This window comes from Helianthus annuus, chromosome 2 (assembly GCF_002127325.2).
Source record: "Helianthus annuus cultivar XRQ/B chromosome 2, HanXRQr2.0-SUNRISE, whole genome shotgun sequence".
Taxonomy (NCBI): Eukaryota; Viridiplantae; Streptophyta; class Magnoliopsida; order Asterales; family Asteraceae; genus Helianthus; species Helianthus annuus.
The window spans coordinates 74,463,464-74,489,831 of NC_035434.2; the positions used below are offsets into that span (position 1 = coordinate 74,463,464).

The window sequence follows — 26,368 nt, forward strand, 5'->3', positions numbered from 1 at the left end:
TCCATCCATAATACACAAGCATGCACATGTGCATTTTTGTCATTTCTTTGACAAATTCTGTAATTTATTACACATATTAGACAATTGCATTTTCATTTACACTACCATATGTAATACACTACTTTTTACATTACCAATATTAGAAATGCACATGTGCATTTATATGTATGAACATTAAATAAGGTGTTTTGGTATACTACTTTGAATACACTTTCCCTTTCATCTATCATACCGTCCATAATACACTACCATTACCTCCTACCATCCATAATACAATACCATTACCTGCTACCATCCATAATACAACATCATTAACAATATTTTCACTTTATTACATGTATGTAAACACCATTTATACCATCCAATCAACATATTACATCATAAATTGACAACTATAACCAAACTATCAACGACTAGATATAACTAACCAAAAAACATGTATATCGGCCTACTTCTCCATTCAAAATCACAAACTTTTTGTACCAAAACACGTTATATCATGGTTATACCTAATGATGCACATGTGCATTTTGAATATTGATAATGTAAAAAGTAGTCTATTACTAATGGTATTGTAAATTAAAGTGCAATTGTCTATTCCTGATAATGTATTACCGAATTTATCAAAGTAATGATACATATGCACATGTGCATGGATAACTGTTACTCGAAAAAAAAAAGTTTTTTTTATGGCAACGAAATATAGCGATTTTTTTTTTAAAATATTAAAAAAAAAATTTTGAGTGCTTTTTTGATTTTTTTTAGATTTTATTTTGTGTTCACATTAGTTCTCGCGGTTCTCGCAATAAGGGTGGTTCTCGCATGAACCTTACCCTATATGTATATATAAACTCATTCAAAATTAACCAAAACTCTCTCAAAAACTCTCTCAAAAACACTACAATTTTATAAAAAAACTTGATGGATTCCCCTAGTTCTTCATCCATGGTAAATTTTTACTACAAAGAGTTTTTTTTGCGGATGGCGATGATTCCACCGATGAGGAGGTTGAGCAAGAGGCGGTTACGAGTGCTTGTTAACTGTCACACCCCCAAAATCCACCTGCGGATAACACCCGCTTCGAGGGCGCGACTGACCAGGATCCAGCCACCAATTATACTGAATATTTAATTTGATAACAAACGCAATACTTACTAATCAAAAGCTTAGCAAATATTAAGTTCAGAGTTTAAAGTTTTAAGTTCAAAACAGTAATAAGTAGCGGAAGCTTAAATAGAGAAGTTTAAACATAGTTCATGTTTCAAAATAAGGTAACACCCAGCACAAGGGTGAACAGACACTACACGTTCCCAAGCTGCAAGCTCCTTCGTCACTGGTTACCTGCAAAGCATGCAGTAAGGGGTCAACAATAATGCTGAGTGAGTTCACTAGTCGTCCAGTTTTAATTACCAAAAACTTTGTTTCACCGGTTAATTTATCCGTTTATACATGCCCTGGGGAGCTACCCCAAAAGTTAGCGACTAAACTGTTTTTCCAATACCGAACACTAGGTAACCGTTGCGTATCCGCAGGATGCCCCGATGTCAATGTTCTATCATCATTGACGGATTTCTGAGTACATTAGTTCACGACCGATCCCAAACCAGGGCACGGTGTGAGGCTGGTAAACACCTAAATAGCGCTATCAACTAATAACCCGTTCGCCTAACCCGGCGACTAATCGGTATTTGTAGTAGGGACTTGAGTGATAGAGTTTCGTTTAGTGCCGTTAGTTGCAATCCGTATAAACAGTAATTAACCAAAAAGGTTTCCCAATACCAGGGAAGGAAAAGTAAGTTGTGTCCCCAATAACTAGGGGAGGTATGTAAATGGTATCCCCTTTTACCAGGGGATAGGGTTGTTAGTCTCGTGTCCCAAACCACCGGGACGCATGCTTTTAAGTTGTGAACTCACCTTGGGTTGCTCGGTAGGTTTAGGTTACTTGTCAATCACGTTGGTCACCACGTCCTAACATGGTTACCGGTATAGGTCAGGTTCGGTATACAAGCATTCACGTAAAACACATACTGGCACGTAACATACATACAGATAAACAGTCATGGGGTTATTGGGCCGACCTAAACAATTAAGCAGTCAACAGTAACACATAACTCAGTCAACAGTAGCACATAACTCAGTCAACAGTAGCACATAACTCAGTCAACAGATGGCCCAAGACACATAATGGCCCAATAACTAAAGTGGACGGCCCACTCGCAACCAGCTGGTCTCGAGTCGCAACCAGGTGGTTGCGGCTTGTCACGTTATGGTTGCGAGTCGCAACCGTGGTCTCGAGTTGTCACGTGTTGGTTGCGAGTCGCAACCGTCGTAGTCTCGAGTCGTAATCACGTGGTTTCGACTTGTCATGCTTTGGTTGCGAGTCGCAACGGTGTGGTTTCGAGTCGGAATGCTGTGGTTGCGAGTCGGAAACTGTCATTTTCATGCACACGTGATGATGCAGAAAAGGCAGTCCAATTTGTACATATGAAATCAGACCCAAAATAGGAAACAACCAATAATATTTCACTAACTCTTTGCCAAATCTGAATATTAGTAAAGATAGATCAAACTTTGCCATTTTACATCTTCAAGTCATATTCAAACAAGTTCATCCTATCTTCATATTTTCTAGGGTTTTCACCATAACAAATCACACATTTATGAACCAAAAATCACATATTCCTAGCAAGATTGTGATGCACAAACAAGAAAACATACATTTTATGATCTTGAACATAGTTTTGGTTGGCATAATCATTCCTAAATCACTATACTTTAGCCATCTTTAAACATGTTATATGAGGGTTTTCACATATGACCAAACTTCACAAATCTTCCTAAAAATCATGCAAAATACTACTAATCAAGCATTTCTAGTTCATTCAACCCACATAAATTCTTATACACAAAAGATAACACAAAAGGTAGTACTAACCGGTTATGAAAGGAGGAGCCGAAAACAAAGAAAAGAGAACCGAGAAGATGGTATGTCCGAGTGATAGTCTTGACCAAGTTTCTTGTCCGGGATCTTTGCTTGAACCGAAAATTGTAGGAGAATGGAATGTAGTTGAGGGTTTTCTAGTTGAGAGAGAGTAGGAGAAGTGTGGGTGTGTTTGTGCAACCAAATGAAACAAGTGTGGAAAAGGTTGGAATTTATACACCAAGCATCAAGTAGGCCAAGGGGGTTTCGGCCCAACCGGTTTCGGCTCATTAGGCCCACTCGAGACCGAGTGGCCCACTCGCAACCGAGTGGTTGCGAGTCGTGGTCTCGGGTCGTGGTTTCGGCTCTCATATAAATATATATATAATACATACAAATCACACATATCATGTAAAAGTCACGTTTCCAATTAATAATAATCATATATGCACAAAATATTACAAAGTGATCGTTTGGAAAAACCTCGAGTGTCACATTATCCCCAAGTTTTAAGAACTTTCGTCCCGAAAGTTGAAGCAGCCACTGCCAAGCTAGCGTGTTTCAACGGGGTGTCACATCATCCCCCCGTTAGTTTGGAATTTCGTCCCGAAATTCGGTTGTAGCTTCAGTGCTGGGGTTTTCGTTTGGGAATAACTGGGGATACTTGGACTTCATCTGGTCCTCCCGCTCCCAGGTAAACTCTGGGCCGCGCCGTGAGTTCCAACGAACTCGCACAAGGGGTATCTGGCTACGTTTGAGGGTTTTGATCTCTCGATCCGTGATCTCAATCGGTTCCTCAGTAAAGTGTAGCTGTTCATCAATCGTTAGTTCCTTAAAAGGAATCACAAGTGTTTCATCGGACAAACACTTCTTCAGGTTAGACACGTGAAAAACGTTGTGCACTGCACTCAGCTCTGCAGGCAGGTTCAATCTATAAGCAACCTTACCGATTTTCTCGGTAATTTCGAATGGTCCAACATATCGTGGATTCAGCTTGCCTCGTTTACCGAAACGGACCACACCCTTCCAGGGTGAGACTTTAAGTAGAACCCGGTCCCCGACCTGGAATTCTAGCGGTTTCCTACGCTTGTCAGCGTAGCTCTTCTGACGGTCACGAGCTGCCGCCATGCGTTGCCTGATCTGTGAAATCTTTTCGGTTGTGTCTACCACTAGTTCTGGGCCTGTGAGTTGACTGTCACCTACTTCCGCCCAGCAAAGAGGTGATCGGCATTTACGACCGTACAATGCCTCAAAAGGTGCCGCCTGAATGCTAGTGTGATAGCTGTTATTGTAGGAGAATTCCACCAGCGGTAGATGCTTCTCCCAGTTCTTGCCAAAATCGATCACACATGCTCTAAGCATGTCTTCCAGGGTTTGGATGGTGCGTTCAGACTGCCCATCCGTTTGCGGGTGATAAGCGGTGCTCATGTCCAAACGTGAGCCAAAGGATTTGTGCATAGCTTGCCACAACTCGGAAGTAAAACGAGCGTCTCGGTCGGAAATAATAGAAGTTGGCACCCCGTGCCTGGAGACTACTTCCTTCAAATAGATTTCTGCTAAGGTAGAAAACTTGTCTGTTTCCTTAATGGCCAGAAAGTGTGCAGACTTAGTCAATCGATCTACTATCACCCAAATAGTATCATTCCCGCGTTGAGATCTAGGTAATCCTGTGACAAAATCCATGGAAATTTGCTCCCATTTCCATTTCGGGATTTCGGGTTGCTGGAGTAAGCCTGCTGGTTTCTGATACTCGACCTTGACTCTTGCGCAGGTCAAACATTTGCCAACGTAGGCTGCTATGTGGGCTTTCATGCCAGGCCACCAGTAAGTGGTTTTTAAGTCGTGATACATCTTATCTGCACCTGGATGTACTGAATAACGGGACTTATGAGCTTCGTCCATCACAAGCTCTCGTAGATCTCCGTAAAGTGGGACCCAAATGCGCCCTGCCACATAGTAGGCGCCGTCTTCTTTCTGTTCTAGTTGCTGTCTCGATCCTCGCAGGGACTCAGCCCTGATGTTTTCCGGTTTCAGAGCTTCAATCTGAGCATTTCGAATCTGGGTAGGGAGACTAGACTGGATGGTAAGTTGTAATGCTCGCACGCGCTTTGGTATAGTATCTTTTCGGCTGAGGGCGTCTGCCACAACATTGGCCTTGCCCGGATGATACTTGATGGCGCATTCATAATCATTCAGAAGTTCGACCCATCGGCGTTGTCGCATGTTTAATTCCTTTTGCTTGAAGATATGCTCGAGACTCCTGTGATCGGTGTAAATGGTGCACTTGGTACCGTACAGGTAATGCCTCCATATCTTAAGCGCAAAAATCACTGCTCCCAGTTCCAAGTCGTGCGTTGTGTAGTTCCTTTCGTGTGTCTTAAGTTGTCGAGATGCGTAGGCAATAACTTTCTCGCGTTGCATCAACACGCAACCGAGCCCATGAATAGACGCATCGCAGTACACCACAAAGTCGCCCGTTCCTTCAGGTAACGAGAGAATAGGAGCACTGCAGAGGTTATCCTTAAGCCTCTGAAATGCAGATTCCTGTGCTTCATTCCACTTGTAGGTGACGCCTTTCTGAGTGAGCGTAGTGAGGGGTTGTGCAATCTTTGAGAATCCCTGAATGAATCTGCGGTAGTAACCTGCCAATCCCAAGAATTGGCGAACTTCGGTCGGAGTCTTAGGGGTAGGCCAATTCTTTATAGAGTCGATCTTTGCAGGGTCGACGTGGATTCCATCCTTGTTAACCACGTGCCCAAGGAAATGGACTTCTCGAAGCCAGAAGTCGCATTTCGAGAACTTGGCATACAGTTGCTCATTGCGAAGGAGCTCGAGGATAAGGCGTAGGTGCTGTTCATGCTCTTCCTGACTTTTCGAGTAGATCAAGATGTCGTCTATAAACACGATCACAAATTTGTCGAGGTAGGGTTTGCATACCCGGTTCATGAGATCCATGAACACTGCAGGGGCGTTGGTCATTCCAAAGGGCATAACGAGGAATTCATAATGACCATAACGAGTTCTGAATGCAGTCTTGGAAATATCTTCATTACGGACCCTTAACTGATGGTAGCCTGATCGCAGGTCAATCTTGGAATAGTAGCTTGATCCTTGCAGTTGATCAAACAAATCGTCGATTCGAGGGAGAGGGTAACGATTCTTGATGGTGACCTTGTTCAACCCACGATAATCAATGCACATTCGGAACGTGCCATCCTTCTTCTTAACAAAGAGTACCGGTGCTCCCCAGGGTGATGAACTAGGGCGGATAAATCCTTTATCCAATAGTTCTTGTAGTTGAGTAGAGAGTTCCTTCAATTCTGCGGGGGCTAGTCGATAAGGTGCACGAGCTATAGGCGCTGCTCCGGGAGCTAGCTCGATTTGGAATTCGACCTGACGATGGGGAGGGAGTCCAGGTAATTCCTCAGGAAATACCTCGGGATAGTCGCGTACTACCGGAAAATCCTCAATCCTCTTTTCCTTTTCCTGCGTGTTGGTAACAAGTGCTAAGATAGCGGTGTGCCCTTTTTGTAAACACTTCTGGGCCTTTAGGAAAGAGATAACGCCGGAGATTTCTCCGCTTTTGCCTCCTTGTACGATGAGGGGTTTGCCAGAACGGCGAGGAATACGAACTGCTTTCTCTTGACAAAGGATCTCAGCGCGATGCTTGGATAACCAATCCATTCCAATAACGACGTCGAAACTTCCAAGAGTAACAGGGAAAAGGTCGATATTAAATGTCTGACCGGACAACTCTAGTTTGCAGCCTTTGACAACATGTGAGGCCTCGATGTTTCTACCATTAGCTAACTCGACGATATGAGGAGAACTTAGTAACGAAAGCGGACGCTTAAGCTTCTTACTAATACGTAGGGATACATAACTAGCATCGGCACCGGAATCAAATAACACAGAAACATAACGATCATCGAGTAGGAACTTACCCGCCACGACATTGGGGTCATTCCTTGCTTCACCAGCTCCAATCACGAATGCCCTTCCTCTAGCACCATTCCCAGCATTGTTGTTCTGATTGTTGTTCCCAGCTCCCTGATTGTTGTTGCGGTTCTGAATCAGTTCAGGGCAATCCTTCTTAAAGTGCCCCTCAGCTCCACACTTAAAACATGCTCGGTTGTTTCCCTGCTGCTGTTGATGTTGGGGTTGTTGCTGATTCTGTCTAGCTGGGAACTGACTTCTACAATCCTTGGCTTCGTGCCCCATCTTGTGGCATCGCTGACACTGGCCCTTGTTACATGCCCCATTGTGGTGCTTGTTACACTTGTTGCACTTAGGGTAGCTTCCCCGGTAGCCACCCTGTTGCTGAGTGCCCTTGTTGTTTTCAGTTTTCCTTTGTTGCGCTGGGGCCTGAGTGGGGTTAGCATCCTTGCTTTGACTTCCTTCCCACTTACGCTTGCTGTCACTAGAAGTTCCGATGGTAGCACTGATCCTTTTGGGCAACCGGCCCTCTTCTACGGCCTGATCAGTAAGTTTGTGAGCAAGTCGAACAATCGGCTGAATGGTAGTGTGGTTGGCTGAAGTGACATGGCTTCGAATCTCTGGAGCCAAACCCTTGATGTACAGTTCGATCCTTCGGTACATAGGTCGAGACATATTTGGACAAAGAGCAGCATAATCGTTGGACAACTTGGTGTAGGTTTCAATCTCTGACCCAACCATCTTGAGCTCATAGTACTCATTCTCAAGCTTGTGGATGTCATCCCGGTGACAGTATTCATCTTTAATCATATCCTTGAAATCCTCCCACGCAGTAGCATTTGCAGTTTCCAGTCCAAACATCTGAATCTGCGCCTTCCACCAAGAAAGCGCGCTCCCTTCAAGCGTAGCAGTAGCAAATTTCACCCAATTTGCAGTGGGACACTCGCAAACAGCGAAAACAGCTTCAATTTTCTCAATCCAATGCAGAAGACCTATGGCACCCTCAGTGCCGTTGAAAGGGAGAGGCTTGCAATCCATGAAAGTTTTGAAAGTACACACTGGTGGTTGCGCAGGTGCATGCTGACCTGTTCGTGAGAAGCGAAGCGTATAGGTTTAGAGGCGAAAAGTCGATGTGGCGGTAGTATCTAAACATCCTAAAACAACGAGCTTACCTATAGGGTGAGCTGCGAAAGCTGCAGCCACTGTGTTGAGCAGGTTAGTGAACTGAGCCTGCGTCATGTTAATGTTTCCTCTTCCGCGTCCACTCATTGTCTTCATAACCAGAAAACACAGTATGAGTGCGATGTCGTAATGTAGCGAGAATGAGATAGAAGAGAGAGGTGTATCTATCTAGTTTAGGCACACTAGTACGTATATCATAACAGGAAACATAAAGCAAACAACAAGTAAACACTGGTCCGAGCTATGAGGTCAAAAGTGTCGAGCCTTGCACTTGGAGTGTAGTGTAGTTACGAGTCACGGGTTATAGTCTGGTTTTCTCCAAAAAGATTTTCCCCTTTTTAAAACCAAGTTCACTATAACCAATGGCTCTGATACCAATCTGTCACACCCCCAAAATCCACCTGCGGATAACACCCGCTTCGAGGGCGCGACTGACCAGGATCCAGCCACCAATTATACTGAATATTTAATTTGATAACAAACGCAATACTTACTAATCAAAAGCTTAGCAAATATTAAGTTCAGAGTTTAAAGTTTTAAGTTCAAAACAGTAATAAGTAGCGGAAGCTTAAATAGAGAAGTTTAAACATAGTTCATGTTTCAAAATAAGGTAACACCCAGCACAAGGGTGAACAGACACTACACGTTCCCAAGCTGCAAGCTCCTTCGTCACTGGTTACCTGCAAAGCATGCAGTAAGGGGTCAACAATAATGCTGAGTGAGTTCACTAGTCGTCCAGTTTTAATTACCAAAAACTTTGTTTCACCGGTTAATTTATCCGTTTATACATGCCCTGGGGAGCTACCCCAAAAGTTAGCGACTAAACTGTTTTTCCAATACCGAACACTAGGTAACCGTTGCGTATCCGCAGGATGCCCCGATGTCAATGTTCTATCATCATTGACGGATTTCTGAGTACATTAGTTCACGACCGATCCCAAACCAGGGCACGGTGTGAGGCTGGTAAACACCTAAATAGCGCTATCAACTAATAACCCGTTCGCCTAACCCGGCGACTAATCGGTATTTGTAGTAGGGACTTGAGTGATAGAGTTTCGTTTAGTGCCGTTAGTTGCAATCCGTATAAACAGTAATTAACCAAAAAGGTTTCCCAATACCAGGGAAGGAAAAGTAAGTTGTGTCCCCAATAACTAGGGGAGGTATGTAAATGGTATCCCCTTTTACCAGGGGATAGGGTTGTTAGTCTCGTGTCCCAAACCACCGGGACGCATGCTTTTAAGTTGTGAACTCACCTTGGGTTGCTCGGTAGGTTTAGGTTACTTGTCAATCACGTTGGTCACCACGTCCTAACATGGTTACCGGTATAGGTCAGGTTCGGTATACAAGCATTCACGTAAAACACATACTGGCACGTAACATACATACAGATAAACAGTCATGGGGTTATTGGGCCGACCTAAACAATTAAGCAGTCAACAGTAACACATAACTCAGTCAACAGTAGCACATAACTCAGTCAACAGTAGCACATAACTCAGTCAACAGATGGCCCAAGACACATAATGGCCCAATAACTAAAGTGGACGGCCCACTCGCAACCAGCTGGTCTCGAGTCGCAACCAGGTGGTTGCGGCTTGTCACGTTATGGTTGCGAGTCGCAACCGTGGTCTCGAGTTGTCACGTGTTGGTTGCGAGTCGCAACCGTCGTAGTCTCGAGTCGTAATCACGTGGTTTCGACTTGTCATGCTTTGGTTGCGAGTCGCAACGGTGTGGTTTCGAGTCGGAATGCTGTGGTTGCGAGTCGGAAACTGTCATTTTCATGCACACGTGATGATGCAGAAAAGGCAGTCCAATTTGTACATATGAAATCAGACCCAAAATAGGAAACAACCAATAATATTTCACTAACTCTTTGCCAAATCTGAATATTAGTAAAGATAGATCAAACTTTGCCATTTTACATCTTCAAGTCATATTCAAACAAGTTCATCCTATCTTCATATTTTCTAGGGTTTTCACCATAACAAATCACACATTTATGAACCAAAAATCACATATTCCTAGCAAGATTGTGATGCACAAACAAGAAAACATACATTTTATGATCTTGAACATAGTTTTGGTTGGCATAATCATTCCTAAATCACTATACTTTAGCCATCTTTAAACATGTTATATGAGGGTTTTCACATATGACCAAACTTCACAAATCTTCCTAAAAATCATGCAAAATACTACTAATCAAGCATTTCTAGTTCATTCAACCCACATAAATTCTTATACACAAAAGATAACACAAAAGGTAGTACTAACCGGTTATGAAAGGAGGAGCCGAAAACAAAGAAAAGAGAACCGAGAAGATGGTATGTCCGAGTGATAGTCTTGACCAAGTTTCTTGTCCGGGATCTTTGCTTGAACCGAAAATTGTAGGAGAATGGAATGTAGTTGAGGGTTTTCTAGTTGAGAGAGAGTAGGAGAAGTGTGGGTGTGTTTGTGCAACCAAATGAAACAAGTGTGGAAAAGGTTGGAATTTATACACCAAGCATCAAGTAGGCCAAGGGGGTTTCGGCCCAACCGGTTTCGGCTCATTAGGCCCACTCGAGACCGAGTGGCCCACTCGCAACCGAGTGGTTGCGAGTCGTGGTCTCGGGTCGTGGTTTCGGCTCTCATATAAATATATATATAATACATACAAATCACACATATCATGTAAAAGTCACGTTTCCAATTAATAATAATCATATATGCACAAAATATTACAAAGTGATCGTTTGGAAAAACCTCGAGTGTCACATTAACTAGCGGTGAGATATGTTAAGTATTGTCGTCGGCCCCAACCAGAAAAAAATAAAAGAGGTTATATTGAACGAGACTGACGCGCGTCACACGATCGTTTGATGAAAGATTATTTTGATGAGGCGCCGACGTTTTCGAGCCAAATGTTTAGGCGTCGTTTCCGAATGAGTAAGCGGTTGTTTCTACGCATAGTCGACGACTTGGAAGCCAACTACGATTATTTTAAACAAAAAGCAGATGCGAGAGGGGCACTTGGATTTACCGGTATCCAAAAGTGTACCTCGGCGTTACGAATCCTTGCTTATGGAAACACAACCGACATCAACGACGAGTATCTAAAAATGGGCGAGAAAACAACGCGAGACACCTTGGAGCATTTTTTGTCGCGGTACAATTCCTATACTTTACTATAATGCTTACAATTTTTTTTAAGCTTATGTTTGTGTATGTTTTTTTTTATAAAGGTATTATTGATGTGTATGGTGCGCGTTATCTTAGAACGCCCACATGGGACGACCTTCAAAAGATCTACGAGGTACATTCGGCGGAGCATGGTTTGCCTGATATGATCGGGAGCATAGATTGCATGCATTGGCGTTGGGATAACTGCCCGACCGCATGGCGAGGCCAACACACACGGGGTGACAAAAAAGGACCCACTGTTATTCTTCAGGCGGTTGCTTCACAGGACCTTTGGGTTTGGTCGGCTTACTTTGGCGTGGTCGGGTCATGCAATGATATCAATGTTTTTGAAAAATCTCCGTTGTTAGAGGAGTGGATTTATGGCAAAGCTCCAAAAGCGTCGTTTTACGCAAATGGAAACTACTACCCTCATGGATATTATTTGAGCGACGGAATTTATCCTAGGTATTCGATTTTCGTGAAGACGTTTAGTGATCCTATTGATGAAAAAAGAGCATACTTTAAAAAGGTTCAAGAGTCTTCACGAAAAGACATTGAGAGATGCTTTGGTGTTCTTAAACAACGCTGGCAATATTTGAGAAATCCTTGTCGTGCATGGAGCAAGCAAAAAATGAGAGATGCTATGTACGCTTGTATAATCATGCACAACATGATTTTGGAAGACGAATGAAAGGCGATATGCCAGAATTATGTGCCAGAAGCCGTTCAAGAGGACCATCCACAGGCGTCAATGGAAGAAAGAGTGAATAATGCGCGAGAGTTGCGTTACGAACCGTACCATTCCCAGTTAATGGTTGATTTGGTACACCACGCATAGTCGGTTCGGTATGTACCACCTGAGAGTGAGGAAGAAATGGAGGACGAGGAAGACGAAGTTGGCGAGGGTGAAGAAAGCGAAGATGAAAACTAGTGTATTTTTTTTTAATTTAGTCGGGTTTTTTTTATTTCTAGTATTGTATTTTTTTTTTAATTTAATGAAGTATTTAAAGTTTAAAAAAATAACAATTGTGAAATGATTGGAAGGGATGTTATTGGACATTATTCCCACTACGCCACTTTTACAATAACCCCCAATAATACCCCATGCTGACTGGACTGCCATGTGTCGCAAAACGCCCCATAATAGAGGCATTATTTAATTAAATTACTAGACATGGTCTAATAGCTAAACAAGGGTTAAAATAACCCAAAATCTTTGTAGCATATCATCAAATTATTGGTGTTTAAATAGTCCATGTCCCTATGCCTCTTGCCTATGCTTTTATGTCTATTTTCAAAAACCATTATTCTCTTTTCTGCCGACGAATCTGATTAAACTACACTTACTGCAAGGTATATAACTATAAGATCCATCCCACAACACAAGCACACACAGTAAAGATCCCTCACCCAACTATGAAAAAAACATGTGAAATCAACTGACAACCAGCTCATTCCACCGGATAAAGCAGCTCAAAAGTTCCCTAACGGCTGTTGATTCACACCAATTTGAGCACTGGGGTTTATAATCGATTTGAGGTTAGTTAGTTCATCTGGATGTGTTTGTTTTTGTTGTGTTTTTTTGGATTTGGTTGTCTGTGCTGTGGCGGCTGGTGTAGGTTGCGTAGAATGACGTTTGTAGTTTAGGATAATATATATTAAATTAGTTGAAGTATTGGGGATCTGGTTTCTAGGAATTACCGAAATGTTGTTTTCTTTGAATTAGTCACAACTAAAGAAAGACCCACACCGCTGACATGTCAGATCCTTTGTGTGGTTCATACGGGCCGTATAACACGGAAAATTCTCATATGTGCCAGGTGAAAATGGTTATATGAGTCATACGAGGGCCGTATAGATGGTGTTCCCCACATTATGCGGCTCGTATGATGTATTTGACCGGCAAATAAATAAGTGGCGCGTCGTACGGGGCTACAGGCCGCTGTATGCTATGGAAAATGGTCATATGGGGTCGTATGACATGCAAAAAATAGTCATATTGGTAGTATGAGGTGATGTGGTGTTCGCAAAGCCAAACGGCCCATACGATGTGTTTGACTGACAAATAAATGAAAATGACTGAAGTGACCATTTACAAAGTCATACACTCGTATGCTATGCAGTTATAGCGGTCCAAAATTGAATAGTGGTCAAGGTCCGCTATATGATATATAGGTTATAGCGGTAATTTTTATACCATGCATAATTTATGTATTTATATATATATATATATATCTTTGAAAAATATTAATAGTAATATCAAAATTCATAGTAATATCATTCCATTATCAAAAACCTGTTGCAAATCTAACATAATTTAAGAATTAACACAATCAAACACCTACCTGCGTTACTGTGTTGCCTCATTCTACTGCGTTACTGCTATAACCGCTATATAGGTTTCCAAATAGCGGTATTTAGCGCCGCTAATAGCGGAACCGCTATAGGCCACCGCTACACAACCTGAGGTCCGCTAACCGCTATAGTACCGCTATTGACTGCTTAGCTCGCATGACCATTTTTCCGTATCATACCACCCACGTAATGTGACGATTTGACATACTAGCTGGCAGGGTGGTGTTTGTATATCGTCACCCTTAAATTAAGAATAATGCTGTTAATTTCTTAGTTTTTACTCTGTCATTTCTGCTGGAAAAGAGAAACTGGCGACGATAATTGCAGACTGCAAGAACAATTTCGGTTAAATTATGAAAGTGCTAAGAACTTATAATTTTGATAATCTTCTTTTTTACTCTTACTGTGTTATCAGATCCACCAATGGAGTTTTGTGCATCACTATTTGTATTTCTGGCTTCAATTGCTGCAATTACAGCACAATATGTTCAAGAATCAGAACTTGTAATTAACGGGAGTATACCAATTTTTCATACGGATCCGAATTATATCTGCGTGACCATCGATTGGTGGCCGAATGACAAGTGTAACTATAACCATTGCCCGTGGGGCTCATCTTCGGCCTTAAATCTGGTATGCATTACAAAACTTTCAATCTAAAATAAAAGATAAAAAACTAATTTATGGTGTTATGTTTTCAGGATCTATCTCAACCGATTCTTACCAAAGCGGTCCAAGGTTTGTTGTTTTCTTGAGTTAACTATTAACACTGTGATAATATCTGATCACGTGTTTTGATTTTGCTGAGTATTTATTTATTTATTCATGTCTTAAAACAGCTTTTGAGCATCTAAGAATACGCGTTGGTGGTTCTTTACAAGACCAAGTGGTGTATAATGTGGGGGATTACTCGGGTCCGTGTCATCCGTTTATTAAACAGAAATGGGGTTTGTTTGGATTCTCTAAAGGTTGTCTTACTATGGGTCGATGGGATGAACTAAATCACTTTTTTGCCAAGACAAGGTAAGATTAAATCGTTTTAATATCTTAAATTATTATACACCGACTTTTGTTTGTTTTAGGAATAAATGCAGCAGATTCGGGTTATGTTTATCTCTTGGTTTTAAATAGCGTGCCGCCTTAGGTGCGTGATGATATGGAAACCAAGTATTTGGACAACGAGTGTTTTGTGTCAACCCATACAAAAAACAAATATTTTACAACTTTTGTCCAAAGATTTGTTTTTCTGCATCTGGATCCAAAAGGTTTGGAATCTTGCCATTTTCATCCAGCTCGTTAATTCCATCCATTTTTCTCCGTTAAGTTAAAGTCAGGGGACTTAACTTTATTTAGTAAGTGTATTTTAAATGCTTTTACATAAAGTGAAAACGACCGAATTTCCCTCTAAGTTAGAAAAAAAGGCGGAAATACCCCTGATTTAACGAAGAAAAATGGATGGAGTTAACGAGCCGGATGGAAATGCCAAGCTTTCAAACCTTTTGGATCTAAATGCGGAAAAACCAAACCTTTGGACGAAAGTCGCAAAACTGGTCAAACCTCAGACAAGTCGACAATGACATTTTACTCTTTACATTATTTAACTGAAATTCGTTTTTGTAGTTCACTTGTCACCTTCGGGTTAAACGCACTCCGGGGAAGACACGAGATTAAGAAAGGAGTTTGGGGCGGAAAATGGAATTCCAGTAACGCCCATGATTTTATAAAATATACCATTTCAAAGGGATATCAGATACATTCATGGGAATATGGTAATAAATCTTTACAAATTTTGTACTTATGATATGCGCGTTCATATGTATTTTTGTGTTTATTGGTTGTAGGTAACGAGTTGAGTGGCAAGGGGATTGGTGCCATGGTACACGCTGAGCAGTATGGGAGTGACTTAGTTGAACTCAGGGGTATAATTGACAATTTATACCGGCGAGTTCAGCCGAAACCCTTGCTTGTAGCACCCGGTGGGTTCTTTGATAAAGAGTGGTTTTCAAAGCTTCTTAAGGTTTCGGGTTCGGAAATTGTTGATGTAATGACACTCCATCTGTATAATCTGGGACCAGGTTTGTGCTATTTAAAATTTCCAATATTTATCTGAATTTATCTAGAAGCAGAAAATATGATTGTGTTGGGCGAATTGAAACGGGCCGGATTAGTTGGGTCCAATTGGTCAATTAAGGCGGATTTGACCGCAATAGTGTTTTTAGGTCATTTAAGGCCGATTTTTTTTTTTATTACAGTAACTGTCTAAATCTTTGACACCTCTGGACCCATGGGTTTTTATATTTACTCATGTGGGACCCCAAAATCTTAACTAGTTCTAACAGAAAATCGTAACCGAGTTTTTTTTTTATTTTTTTATTTTTATTTATTCAGGCATGGATCCAAATCTAGTGAAAAAGATTTTAGATCCACATTTCTTGAGCCGGGCATCCGTCACATTTAGTGATTTCCAGCAAACCTTAAAAACAAACGGCCCATGGGCATCCTCTTGGATTGGAGAATCTGGTGGAGCATACAACAGTGGCGGTCTTCATGTTTCCGACACATTCGTTAATAGCTTCTGGTATTTTTTTTTTTTTTTTTGCATTTTAAAGAAAAGGAATTATAATTTGTCAATCGCGTTTATTCATAAATAAAATCTTTACAGGTACTTGGATCAGCTTGCAATGGCAGCTAAGTACCACACTGAAGTATATTGCAGGCAAAGTTTAATTGGTGGCAATTACGGTCTTCTCAACAAAACAACATTTATGCCTAACCCTGATTATTACAGGTTATTTGATGACGTTTTCTTTTTATTTTTTATGTAGAAATAGTATTTTGAAAAAGCGTTTGTAAAAACGGGTGATTTTTCATTTTGTAAAGATACTATATATGTGTTTATTTTTTTCATTTTTCATTTACATATAGTTTTGTTTTTTTCTCTAATAATTCCTAAATTTAATATTTAATAAAAATCTAAATACGCATATTTCGACATAAAATTATATTGAAGTACTTTTGTCGGTGTTGTTGAGTTGTATTAAAAATAAAGTATTCTTTTGTCTCGTTTTCTTAAACATTACTATACGTGACTAACTTGTGCAGTGCACTTCTATGGCATCGGCTTATGGGAACAGGGGTTCTTTCAGTAGGAAGGATAAATGTCGGGCCACATTTACGCACTTACGCTCATTGTTCAAAAGGAAAAGTAAGATTTGTATACTTTCTTTTATATAAATGGAGTATTTGCTAATTGTTATGCATCTTATTTTCATATAATGCAGACTGGCGTAACGTTGCTTCTGATTAACTTAAGCAACCAAACCGAATTTAAGCTCAAAGTTCACAACATCTTGAACCTGAATTTGCATACAAAAGAAGACCAGAAACCGTCTTTCATTCATCGAATAAAGTCAGCATTTTCATGGATCGGGTCAAAGTCAAGAAACAATGATCTTGGGCGTGAGGAGTACCATTTGACCCCACAAGGTGGCTATTTGAAAAGTAAAACAATGCTTCTAAATGGATCTCCGTTGCAGCTTACACAAACCGGAGATATCCCACTTTTGAAACCGAATGTTGTGGATGTGAATTCTCCGGTTAGCATTCCTCCGTTGACCATGAAGTTCATCCGGTTTCCAAACTTTGACGCGTCGGGCTGTACATGACACACTAAGGTGTGTCCCTTGCCTCAGTTTGTGTTATTTGTATTTTATTTTAATGTATAATGTATATGTATAACAAGTGTAGAACTTTGCAATTGTGAAAGTGCATTGCAAAGTTGATATTTGCACTTGACCCCCTTTATGTAAAGAAGGTGGTTGAAGTTCCCCCTTTGGGTTACAAAAATGACACTTAACCACCTTCAGCTATGAAAATTTGATAATGATATTCCAAGTTTATGATATATCTTTAATTGGAAATAAGTCATGTTGTGATACTTTTTGGAGCATATGTTTCACCCAAATCACATCAATAATCAACTAAACCAACCTAAAGTAGATAAACGATACAGACCACATGACTCTTAGACCATGTGTAGTCGTCTGGGAATGGGGCGTTTTTTGCCCGAAAACGCCTGAGAACGCCTTGGCAGCCGCCCCCGTGGGCGTTTTGTTTGCAAAATTTGGTTGAAGCGTGCTTTATTCCTCGCCGGAGAGCAAATGGGTTTGCCTAATCACATGCAGTGTTCTTTTGTTTGTTCAATAGCTTTTTTTGTTGGTTTTTTTATTTAATTCTTTACACCCTTTTTAACATAATACCCCATATCCTCACTACACCCATTTTAGAAAACACCTCATAATGCCCCGTTGCTGACTGTACTGTCACATGGCGCAAAACGCCCAAGAATGAGGTGTTAACCACTACACATGGTCTTAGAGGGTGTTGGGGTAGCTTCCTTTTAAAAAAGTGTTTAGATATACTTTTGTAGTGGGAAAAGTCATTACGTCAATAAGTTGTTTTTTTTTTAATAGTGTTTAGCTTGGCTTATTCATTTAAAATTACCAAAAAAACACATTCTTATATATTCAAGACACTTTTACATATAATATTATAGACTTGACAATTTAAAAAAAAATTATAATTTAAAAATTATTACAAAATCTATACATATAATAAAGTAAATCATATATGTGACACGTGGCGCTCTATAGAGTTATCTCATTTATGTTTTCCCGCTTAATAAAATAGATATAGATAATATTTGTTAATAAAATTAAAAAAAAATAATTATTTTAATTTATGAATTTTATCTTTTTATCCTTTACTCTAAATAAATAGACATAGCAATATTTGTTAATTAATTTTATCTTTTTATCTTTTACCATTTTATTTTTCATTTATGTTGAGTTCATTTCATAACTTTAATAAAGAGTTGAGTTCAATTCAGAGCTTTAAATAATTGCGAAACATTCAGAACTCTTAAAAATAACCAGTTTATTTATATATTCTCTTTCAGAACTTTTAACAAATAATTAGTTTATTTATACATTCTGTCTCTTTCTCATATCAAATAAGATTTAAAAAAAATATTTGTTTTGATCTATGAATTTTATCTTTTTATCCTTTACCCTAAACAAATAGATATAGATAAAAATATTTGTTAATTAATAAGATAATAGGATAATAATAGATAATAATATTTGTAAAAAATATATTATTTTAATCCATTAATTTTATCTTTTTGTTTTTACATTTATATTTATCCTGTTTTTGCTTTATAGAAGGGATTAACAAAATTGAATTATTACAAACTAAGCATAAATAACTCGTGGCTTCTATTAACGTTTTAGACTTTTAATGTAATAAAATACAAAAATAATAACCTATAACAAAATAGTTTACGTTAATACTATAATATGTAATCTTTTATAATAAAGAGTTGATTTCATTTCATAACTTTAATTAAGAGTTGAGTTCATTTTAGAACTTTAAATAAGTGAAAAACTTTCAGAACTCTTAAGAAATAACCAGTTTATTTATACATTATGTCTCTTTCCATATCAAATATTCGATGACACGTGTCAACTTCTAATAAACTATAGATTTTAAGAACTATATGAAATGTTATTTTCCGTATCATATAGCGCCGCTAGATCCGCGTACAAACCAAACGACAAAGACTAGTGTATATGAGATAAATAAATATTATATCTTATTACATTTTGATAAGAACAAATATGCTTTTAAACAGAAAATAAATGTAAATTCAAGACAACCGTGAGCTACATCATCGAATTAGCCATAAAACCACCACCTTTATAACTAAAATCAAGTTTAAAAAAGCAGCCCATCTTTCTCAAAATCCACTCTTAGATGAAAACTCAATTGTTCATTTCCACCACCTGTTAATATTTTCTACCATATTAAGCATGATACCTACATCATCAAGACTCACTTTTCACCCCACGCAGGGTCGCACATTTTCTCAACATGCTACAAAATGAAGCGCTTGTTTCCCCATCTAGAGGTCTATGCAAGCTAGGCGAGTCACGGATAGTGGTTTTATCTTCTGGTCAAAATCAAAATGCGAAGCTATATCACACGCAAAAGATCATGCTTTTGTAACTTACATTAACGTTGTAACAGGCATTCCATTAAAGCTCCAAGTAGCAGGAAATTTCTTTTTATTTGGGGGTCGTCTTGTGTATCTATGAAAGAACAAATATTACTATGTATGATCAAAAGCACGCGATTAGGTCAAAATCCAATACAATGAATAGAAAAAAAATTACCATGGAAGTTTCATCAAGCGAAGATCTAAACAAAGTTCAAATTTAGGAGAGGTTATGGACCACAATTATCATGCTTCATTAGACAAACTACCAACATGTTTCAAAACAGAATACCATTTCAAATAGATCATCTACCGTCATAATGCTCACCCCATTTTTCCTACCATGATTGTTCGTCGGCCCACGCTTTGGCATCATATTTTTCTCCACCTACATCAACACGATTTGGAAAGAATACTGGCGATTTGGGTTATGTTTAATCTCAAACAGGTCAAATGGAGTGAAAGTTGTCGAAAAGTCTATATTTCAATGCTTACAACCTCCAAATAATTATTTATTCTAAGATGTATACTGCTGTAGACTTTAAAATATAACGTTTATATTATCGTAATCAACACAGTAATACATTTATCTTGAATAACATTGTTTGAAAATTTCCGATCTTTATACTGCATAACATCAAATACCACTTAAAATTAACATCAGAAAACAATTAGACCGCCCGTAATGGGGCGTGTTTTGTAAAAAATTTTCGAAGAAAACGCCGGAAAACGCCCCATCGCCACTACACCCCGGCGTTATTTGGTGTTATTCGCAAACAAAATGGTTTGTGGCGTGTTTTGAAACGCGCTGAAGCGGCAATTCTTCGACCAATCAGAACGAGATGCAACGGTCATGATTGGATGGCTAGATTTAATTTTTTTCTCTTTTTTTTTTTACCTCTCACCCATATATATTATGTAATGATTGGATGGGGCGTTATTGGGCATTATTCCCACTACGCCACTTTTGCAAAAACGCCCAATAATGCCCCCATGCTGACTGGACTGCCACATGGCGGAAAACGCCCCATGGTAGGGGCATTATTAATCAAACCACTACGCATGGTCTTATTAAGAATAGGAAACAACACATATAAGCACATCAAAGACAGGATCTCTGACAGGAATCCTTTGCTTCTTGCTTTTATTGGTGCCGGTTACCTGGAAGAAAACATAAGATCTCTTAAAAGAACTTCAACACTAATAAAAACATTGAAATTTTATTTTCTAGTGATCTAAAACAACAATCTTTTTAATAAAACTTATATTAAATGTACCTTTGGCTTATACAAAAGTTATGCTCTTGATTAAGTTGTATACACTTGATTAATATCAAATAAATAGTGCATTTTTTTTTCTCAAGTTATCCAGACTATTAACTTCAACTAGTAGGGTGCTCGCGTGATGCGGCGGGGGTGACACTTTTCATTGCAGCACTCGTTTCTGGTAGTTTTCTTATTCATATAATATTTATGATAACATTGTTGTGGTGGATATATGTCATAAGTGTTCCACATATGTAAAAGTTTTGTTTTTTTATTAAAATTAATAATCAAAAGACAAAAAAAATTGTTTTTTTTATAAAATTAATAATCAAAAGACAAAAAATAAAAGATAAGTTGTTATAATTGTAAAGTATGTTTATTTTATTGGTTAAATTATAAAGTATAATTTTATTCTTTAAAGTTCATAACTTTTTCTAAATATCCACATAGTATTCATCCAATAAACTTTAAGTTTAAAATTTTTGTTTTTATAAAAATAAAAATAGTTTTTGACTCGTAAGTACGTTTTAGAGCTTTAACTTAAATTGTTAAATTTCGGTTTTTTATAGATATAAAAAATTTATATTTTTATAAAATTTAACTGTTTTGTTAAAAAATAGGATGTTAAGAGTTTATATCTTTATTAACTTTATATCATACTGTTCAAATTTTTAGTTCCTAACTAATCTTATCTATATGCGTCTACTTTTAACTTATAATCTCTAAAAATATGTAACACAATCTACTATGTATCTAGTCAAGTTGGTAAAAAATTCTTTTAGAACTGACTAATATTATCTATAACAATATAGTTGAACTTATAATTCCTAAAAATTTGCAACATAATTTAGTATTTATCTAGTAAAGATTGTAAATTTCTGGAGTATTTTATTTATATTACTTGTTATAAAAATTTTTATAAAAGAATTTTTTTTATAAAAACAAAATGTTTTGTTTATAAATAAAGTAAAAAAAAACTGTTTTACATATGTAAAGTTTTATTTTTTAATAAAAAATAATAATCAAATGACAAAAAAATAAAAGATAAGTTGTTATAGTTGTAAAGTAATTTTATTTTGTTGGTTAAAGGATAAAGTTTATAATCTTATTCTTTAAAGTTCATAACTTTTTTTAAATATCCACATGGTACTCATCCAATAAACTTTAAGTTTAAAATTTTTGTTTTTATAAAAAAATTAGTAGTTGACTCGTAAGTACGTTTTACACCTTTAACTTTAATTGTATAATTTCGTTTATATATATATATATATATATATATATATATATATATATATGAGTGGGGTTCTAGAGTGAACACTAGTGTATTTGCGAACTGAGTGAACAAATCCTGGCCATTGATCTACACACGTGTATGGCCAGGATCTCATCATCAAATTATAAAATACACTAGTGTATTTCAACATCAAATCCTGGCCATTAATCTACACACGTGTATGGCCAGGATTAGTTCACTTAGTTCACAAGCTACACTAGTGTTCACTCTTGAACCTAATCCTATATATATATATATATATATATATATATATATATATATATATATATATATATATATAATTTATATTTTTATAAAATTTTAAAAACGGTTTTTATAAAAAATAGGGTGTCAAGAGTTTTATATCTTGATATCATAGTAAGTTCAGTTTTTTTAGTTCAACTTTAAAGTTTATTAATTTTTATTACCTTTTAATTAAGAAATACAAATTATTAGATTAATATCCAAGAATAACTGCAATATTTTATAATTTCAACTTGACTATATCTAACTACAATATCTATTTATTACAACTTTAGGATATTAACTTATATAAGTTTAGTTGACACGTAAATTTACGATACTAACTTTATTTTAAACTTTAATAATATGGTCAATAACTGCATTATATTAACACCAAAAATAAAGTTCAAATATAAAATAAACTTTATTCACGCGTCTAGGTCAAACATAACAACTGAAAATGAAAAAGAAAAACATAAAAACACTTGATAGATTTCAATTTAGACTGCATGAAATTTGGTCCGCTTCTGAATTGATACTCGAGGTATTTTTAATCGGATTTTCTGGTTTGTGCTTGAATCGGCAGTATCTTCTAATTCCTCTTCTTTGTCATTGTCCTCTGAATAGTCTAAATTAATAACCTAACTCCATTTCAATTAAGAGAGTCTCTTGGATCTCTTCCTTTGAGTCTCAAACTTCCGATCATTAAAAAGGACAAAATTGAATACAAAAGTTAAAAAAAGATTAAATAAACCTTAAAATTACATCTTCACTAAATTCATATTGAAGATTACACTTGTATGGACTAAACATTGCACCATAAGAAATAATATCAATACTTTTATCACCATCATCCTGCAATAAAACACATATATAATAACATAACGAACATGTTAATATGAAAGATATTTGCAAAAAAATACTTAAAAACCAGCAACATCAATACCTTAGAACCTTGTTCGACAAATGGGTTGTTTAAATTGGCATATTCATCTTGCAACTGAATCTGAAAGATCAAATAAGTTAACATTCACATAAAAGTAAATAAAAGAAAACAATTATTCACTGTTGCGATATAACAGAACTGATATTAGAATTTTTAATCTCGCATGCTTGGTTTTTTCGCAACAATTGAATTCAGAACTGGATCCATTTTTTAACTTTGTTTAGCAATAGATATAGGGGTGTCCTTCTATGTATTTTTAGTAGTAACTATAGAAGTGTATTAGGGTTTAATTTTAGATTTGCCACCCCTTTATTTAGGAAGTTTGTTGTGGTTAGTTTTAAGTTTTTATAAAATATCTATAATCTATAAGCCTTTATAAAGCATTTCCTATGGATTGAAATGTAATTTTGCCCTTAATTTTAAGACGACAGATCAAGAGGTATTGCTTGTTCCCTGATCTTTCGTCCCTCTCTCCCAATTTTACCCTAAATTCAATGTCATTCGCCGACAAATAAATAGCCGATCAAGAATGCTTAGATGATTCAAACCGTCAGCGCAATTACTAATTCAATCAATTAGGTTTCATGTGGTCATCGCCCTATTCAATGGTATTGAAGGTGATTGAATGTTGCAATTGAGGCGTTCATGCGTTTCTATCCTACCCAACCAAGCGTCGTGCGGATTTAGGTTATAATAGGTATTGAAGATGACTGAATGTTGTAATTGAGGTGTTCATGCGTCAACCGCTGTTTACGCTCCTTCAACAATTTTTATTGCCATAGTAAGATTAAAAACTTGCCATTCTCTGTGTTTTTTTTTGGCAAACTTTGTTATTATGTTAATGTTTGTTTTTTTGGTTGTTATTAAAATTTTGATGAATTTATGATGTCAGTGTGTTTAGGAGAGCAAATTCTTGAAGTTTTTAGGGTTTATGTGGAACCCATTATCATGGGTTATGGAAGTTGTTGCTATCATGGTGATTGCTGATCCTAACTAAGGATTAAGAACTAAGAACCCTAATTGAATACATGATTTGCTTGAAATTGCCTTTTTTTCCTCTATAAACTCTCATTGAATTCAAAATGTTGCAGGGAAATCCTCCTGAATGGCAAGATTTTGTGGGTATTATCACTTTGCTCTTAATCATCTCCACATTTAGTTTTATTAAAGAAAACAATGCTGGTCAACAGCTCTCAAGGCCTTGCTTGCCCTAAACGTAAAGGTACCATATCAATTGTTTTTCATAATTTAACAATTTACAAACAAGGTGAAGTTGACGCAGTTGTGATTGCCAGTGGGGTTAACACATTTTTGAGATATGTTGATCATCTTGTTGATAGCACAAATCAAGTTGGTCACTTTCAAAAACTAATTATAAAAAAAATTCAAATACATGTTCCGTGTATGAGATTAGTTAAAGTATATTTTTACGTGGTTTTTATTATTCTGTAATTTTAAATCTAAAGAAACTGTTGTGTTACTTTACAGGGGGTACGAGTGAATTTCTTTAGAGGAATCAGCTTCTCGTTGGCGTGGTGGGAGTACACTTTTCCGATGACCGGAGCCGCAGTCGCGATGATCCGATACACGAGCGAAGTGTCAAACATCGTGACTAAACTCTTATCGGTTGGCCTAACATCGATTGCCACCCTAACTGTTTTCGGCTTACTTGTAACAACAATTCTGCATGCTTTTGTGATGCGCGATCACTTCCCGAACGATATCGCCATCAGCGATAGGAAGCCGAAAACGGTTCGGAAATGGTTCCACAGGAGGGCTGGCAGCTCGGAGAAAGACATTGAACATTACCTTAAATATGTGACTTCAAACGAGAAAGATGTTGTTGAGGCTTCAGTGACAGACAAAGATGTTAAAAGTCAAACTCCATTGCCTTGAATTGAAATATTATTGATTTATTGTTTAAGTGACCGTAAGTACAATTGAGGAACATGGGCTGATGCGCTTCCAGTTTCCGGTGATGTTGGATGCTTAGGGGGCGTTTGGTTCGCGGAATGTGTAGTAATTGGAATTGGAATCCCTATGGGAATTGGAATTTGATGGATAACCAAAACAAGTTTAGAGTCACTGTGGGTGACTTTTTTATTTTTTTTTGTTTGACCAATGGCTGATGACAACCCACTTACAAATTGGCTTGCTTTTGGTTTAGCTATTCGAGATCGGCTCGGCTAAAAGCTCGAAAGCACATGAATAGTCGAAACCATGTAACACCATGTGTTTACAATTGAGGAACATGGGCTGATGCGCTCGAATTTGTAGATCTAGGTCAATGCCTTTTGGTTTCGTGTGTATTGTGTAGACATGCAACACCATACCAGTTTGCACAAAAGCACATGAATAGTCGAAAACAGGGCTGTTCGCACGTTGATGCAATGCGAATCCGAGGCGTATACGAAAATTTATGTGCATATAGACCCGTTTGACACGTACACATTGATTACGCAAGCTATGGTTTACTCATACTTGTAACTAATTTAGCACATACTTGTAACTAATTTAGCGCAAAGTCGCAAAAAACTTGACTGCTCATAATTGTTGATATATTTATTAACTTTTTGGTTTTTTTTATTTTGATTTTCAGAAGTTTAAAGACGATGACGGGGACCAAAAGCAAAAGATGCAAACATTGCTCTAAAGATTTGCCTGCAGACCCGGTTAGAAATGGTACATAAGCGTTGGTGTTGGAATGGTGTATTGTGTAGCAGTAGATTCTTCAGGTGGCAAGTCCACAGCAGTTGTTTGACTTTAGGCAAAGCCTCACTGCAATCTTCAAAATGGTAATTGTTGATGCAACAAATAATAGACCAAGGTCTGTAGCGATATCTCTGGGGTAAAAGGGTTCAGGGGTTCGATTAGCTTAACGCAGGTCGTGGGGTCCCCCCACGTTTGCAAGACGTGGAGAGAGATTCACTAGTATTGTTTTTATCTTCCTTAGATCTTGAGCTGATTAGAAATCAGCCCAGAAAGCGATCGTTGGAGAAGATGAATTATTTAGTGTGAAGAAGAGAAGCAAGCA

The 26,368-nt window shown here is 37.8% G+C and overlaps 1 protein-coding gene across 1 annotated transcript; it reads left to right on the plus strand.

Moving 5' to 3' along the window:
• Positions 1-12,405: 12,405 nt before the first annotated feature.
• LOC110917272 (heparanase-like protein 1) lies at positions 12,406-17,475 on the plus strand. The gene is made up of 10 exons (XM_022161862.2): positions 12,406-12,736; positions 13,968-14,185; positions 14,254-14,290; positions 14,392-14,575; positions 15,173-15,321; positions 15,394-15,627; positions 15,941-16,130; positions 16,215-16,340; positions 16,655-16,757; positions 16,834-17,475. The coding sequence occupies exons 2-10, from the start codon at positions 13,976-13,978 to the stop codon at positions 17,215-17,217; spliced, it is 1,617 nt and encodes a 538-aa protein (XP_022017554.1). The 5' UTR covers positions 12,406-12,736; positions 13,968-13,975; the 3' UTR covers positions 17,218-17,475.
• The last annotated feature ends 8,893 nt before the right edge of the window (positions 17,476-26,368 follow it).

Coding starts and splice junctions, on each gene's coding strand:
- LOC110917272 (XM_022161862.2), top strand. CDS start 13,976: ATGGAGTTTTGTGCATCACTATTTGTATTTCTGGCTTCAATTGCTGCA. Junction 14,291..14,391: donor TCTTACCAAAGCGGTCCAAG/GTTTGTTGTTTT, acceptor GTCTTAAAACAG/CTTTTGAGCATCTAAGAATA. Junction 15,628..15,940: donor TCTGTATAATCTGGGACCAG/GTTTGTGCTATT, acceptor TTATTTATTCAG/GCATGGATCCAAATCTAGTG.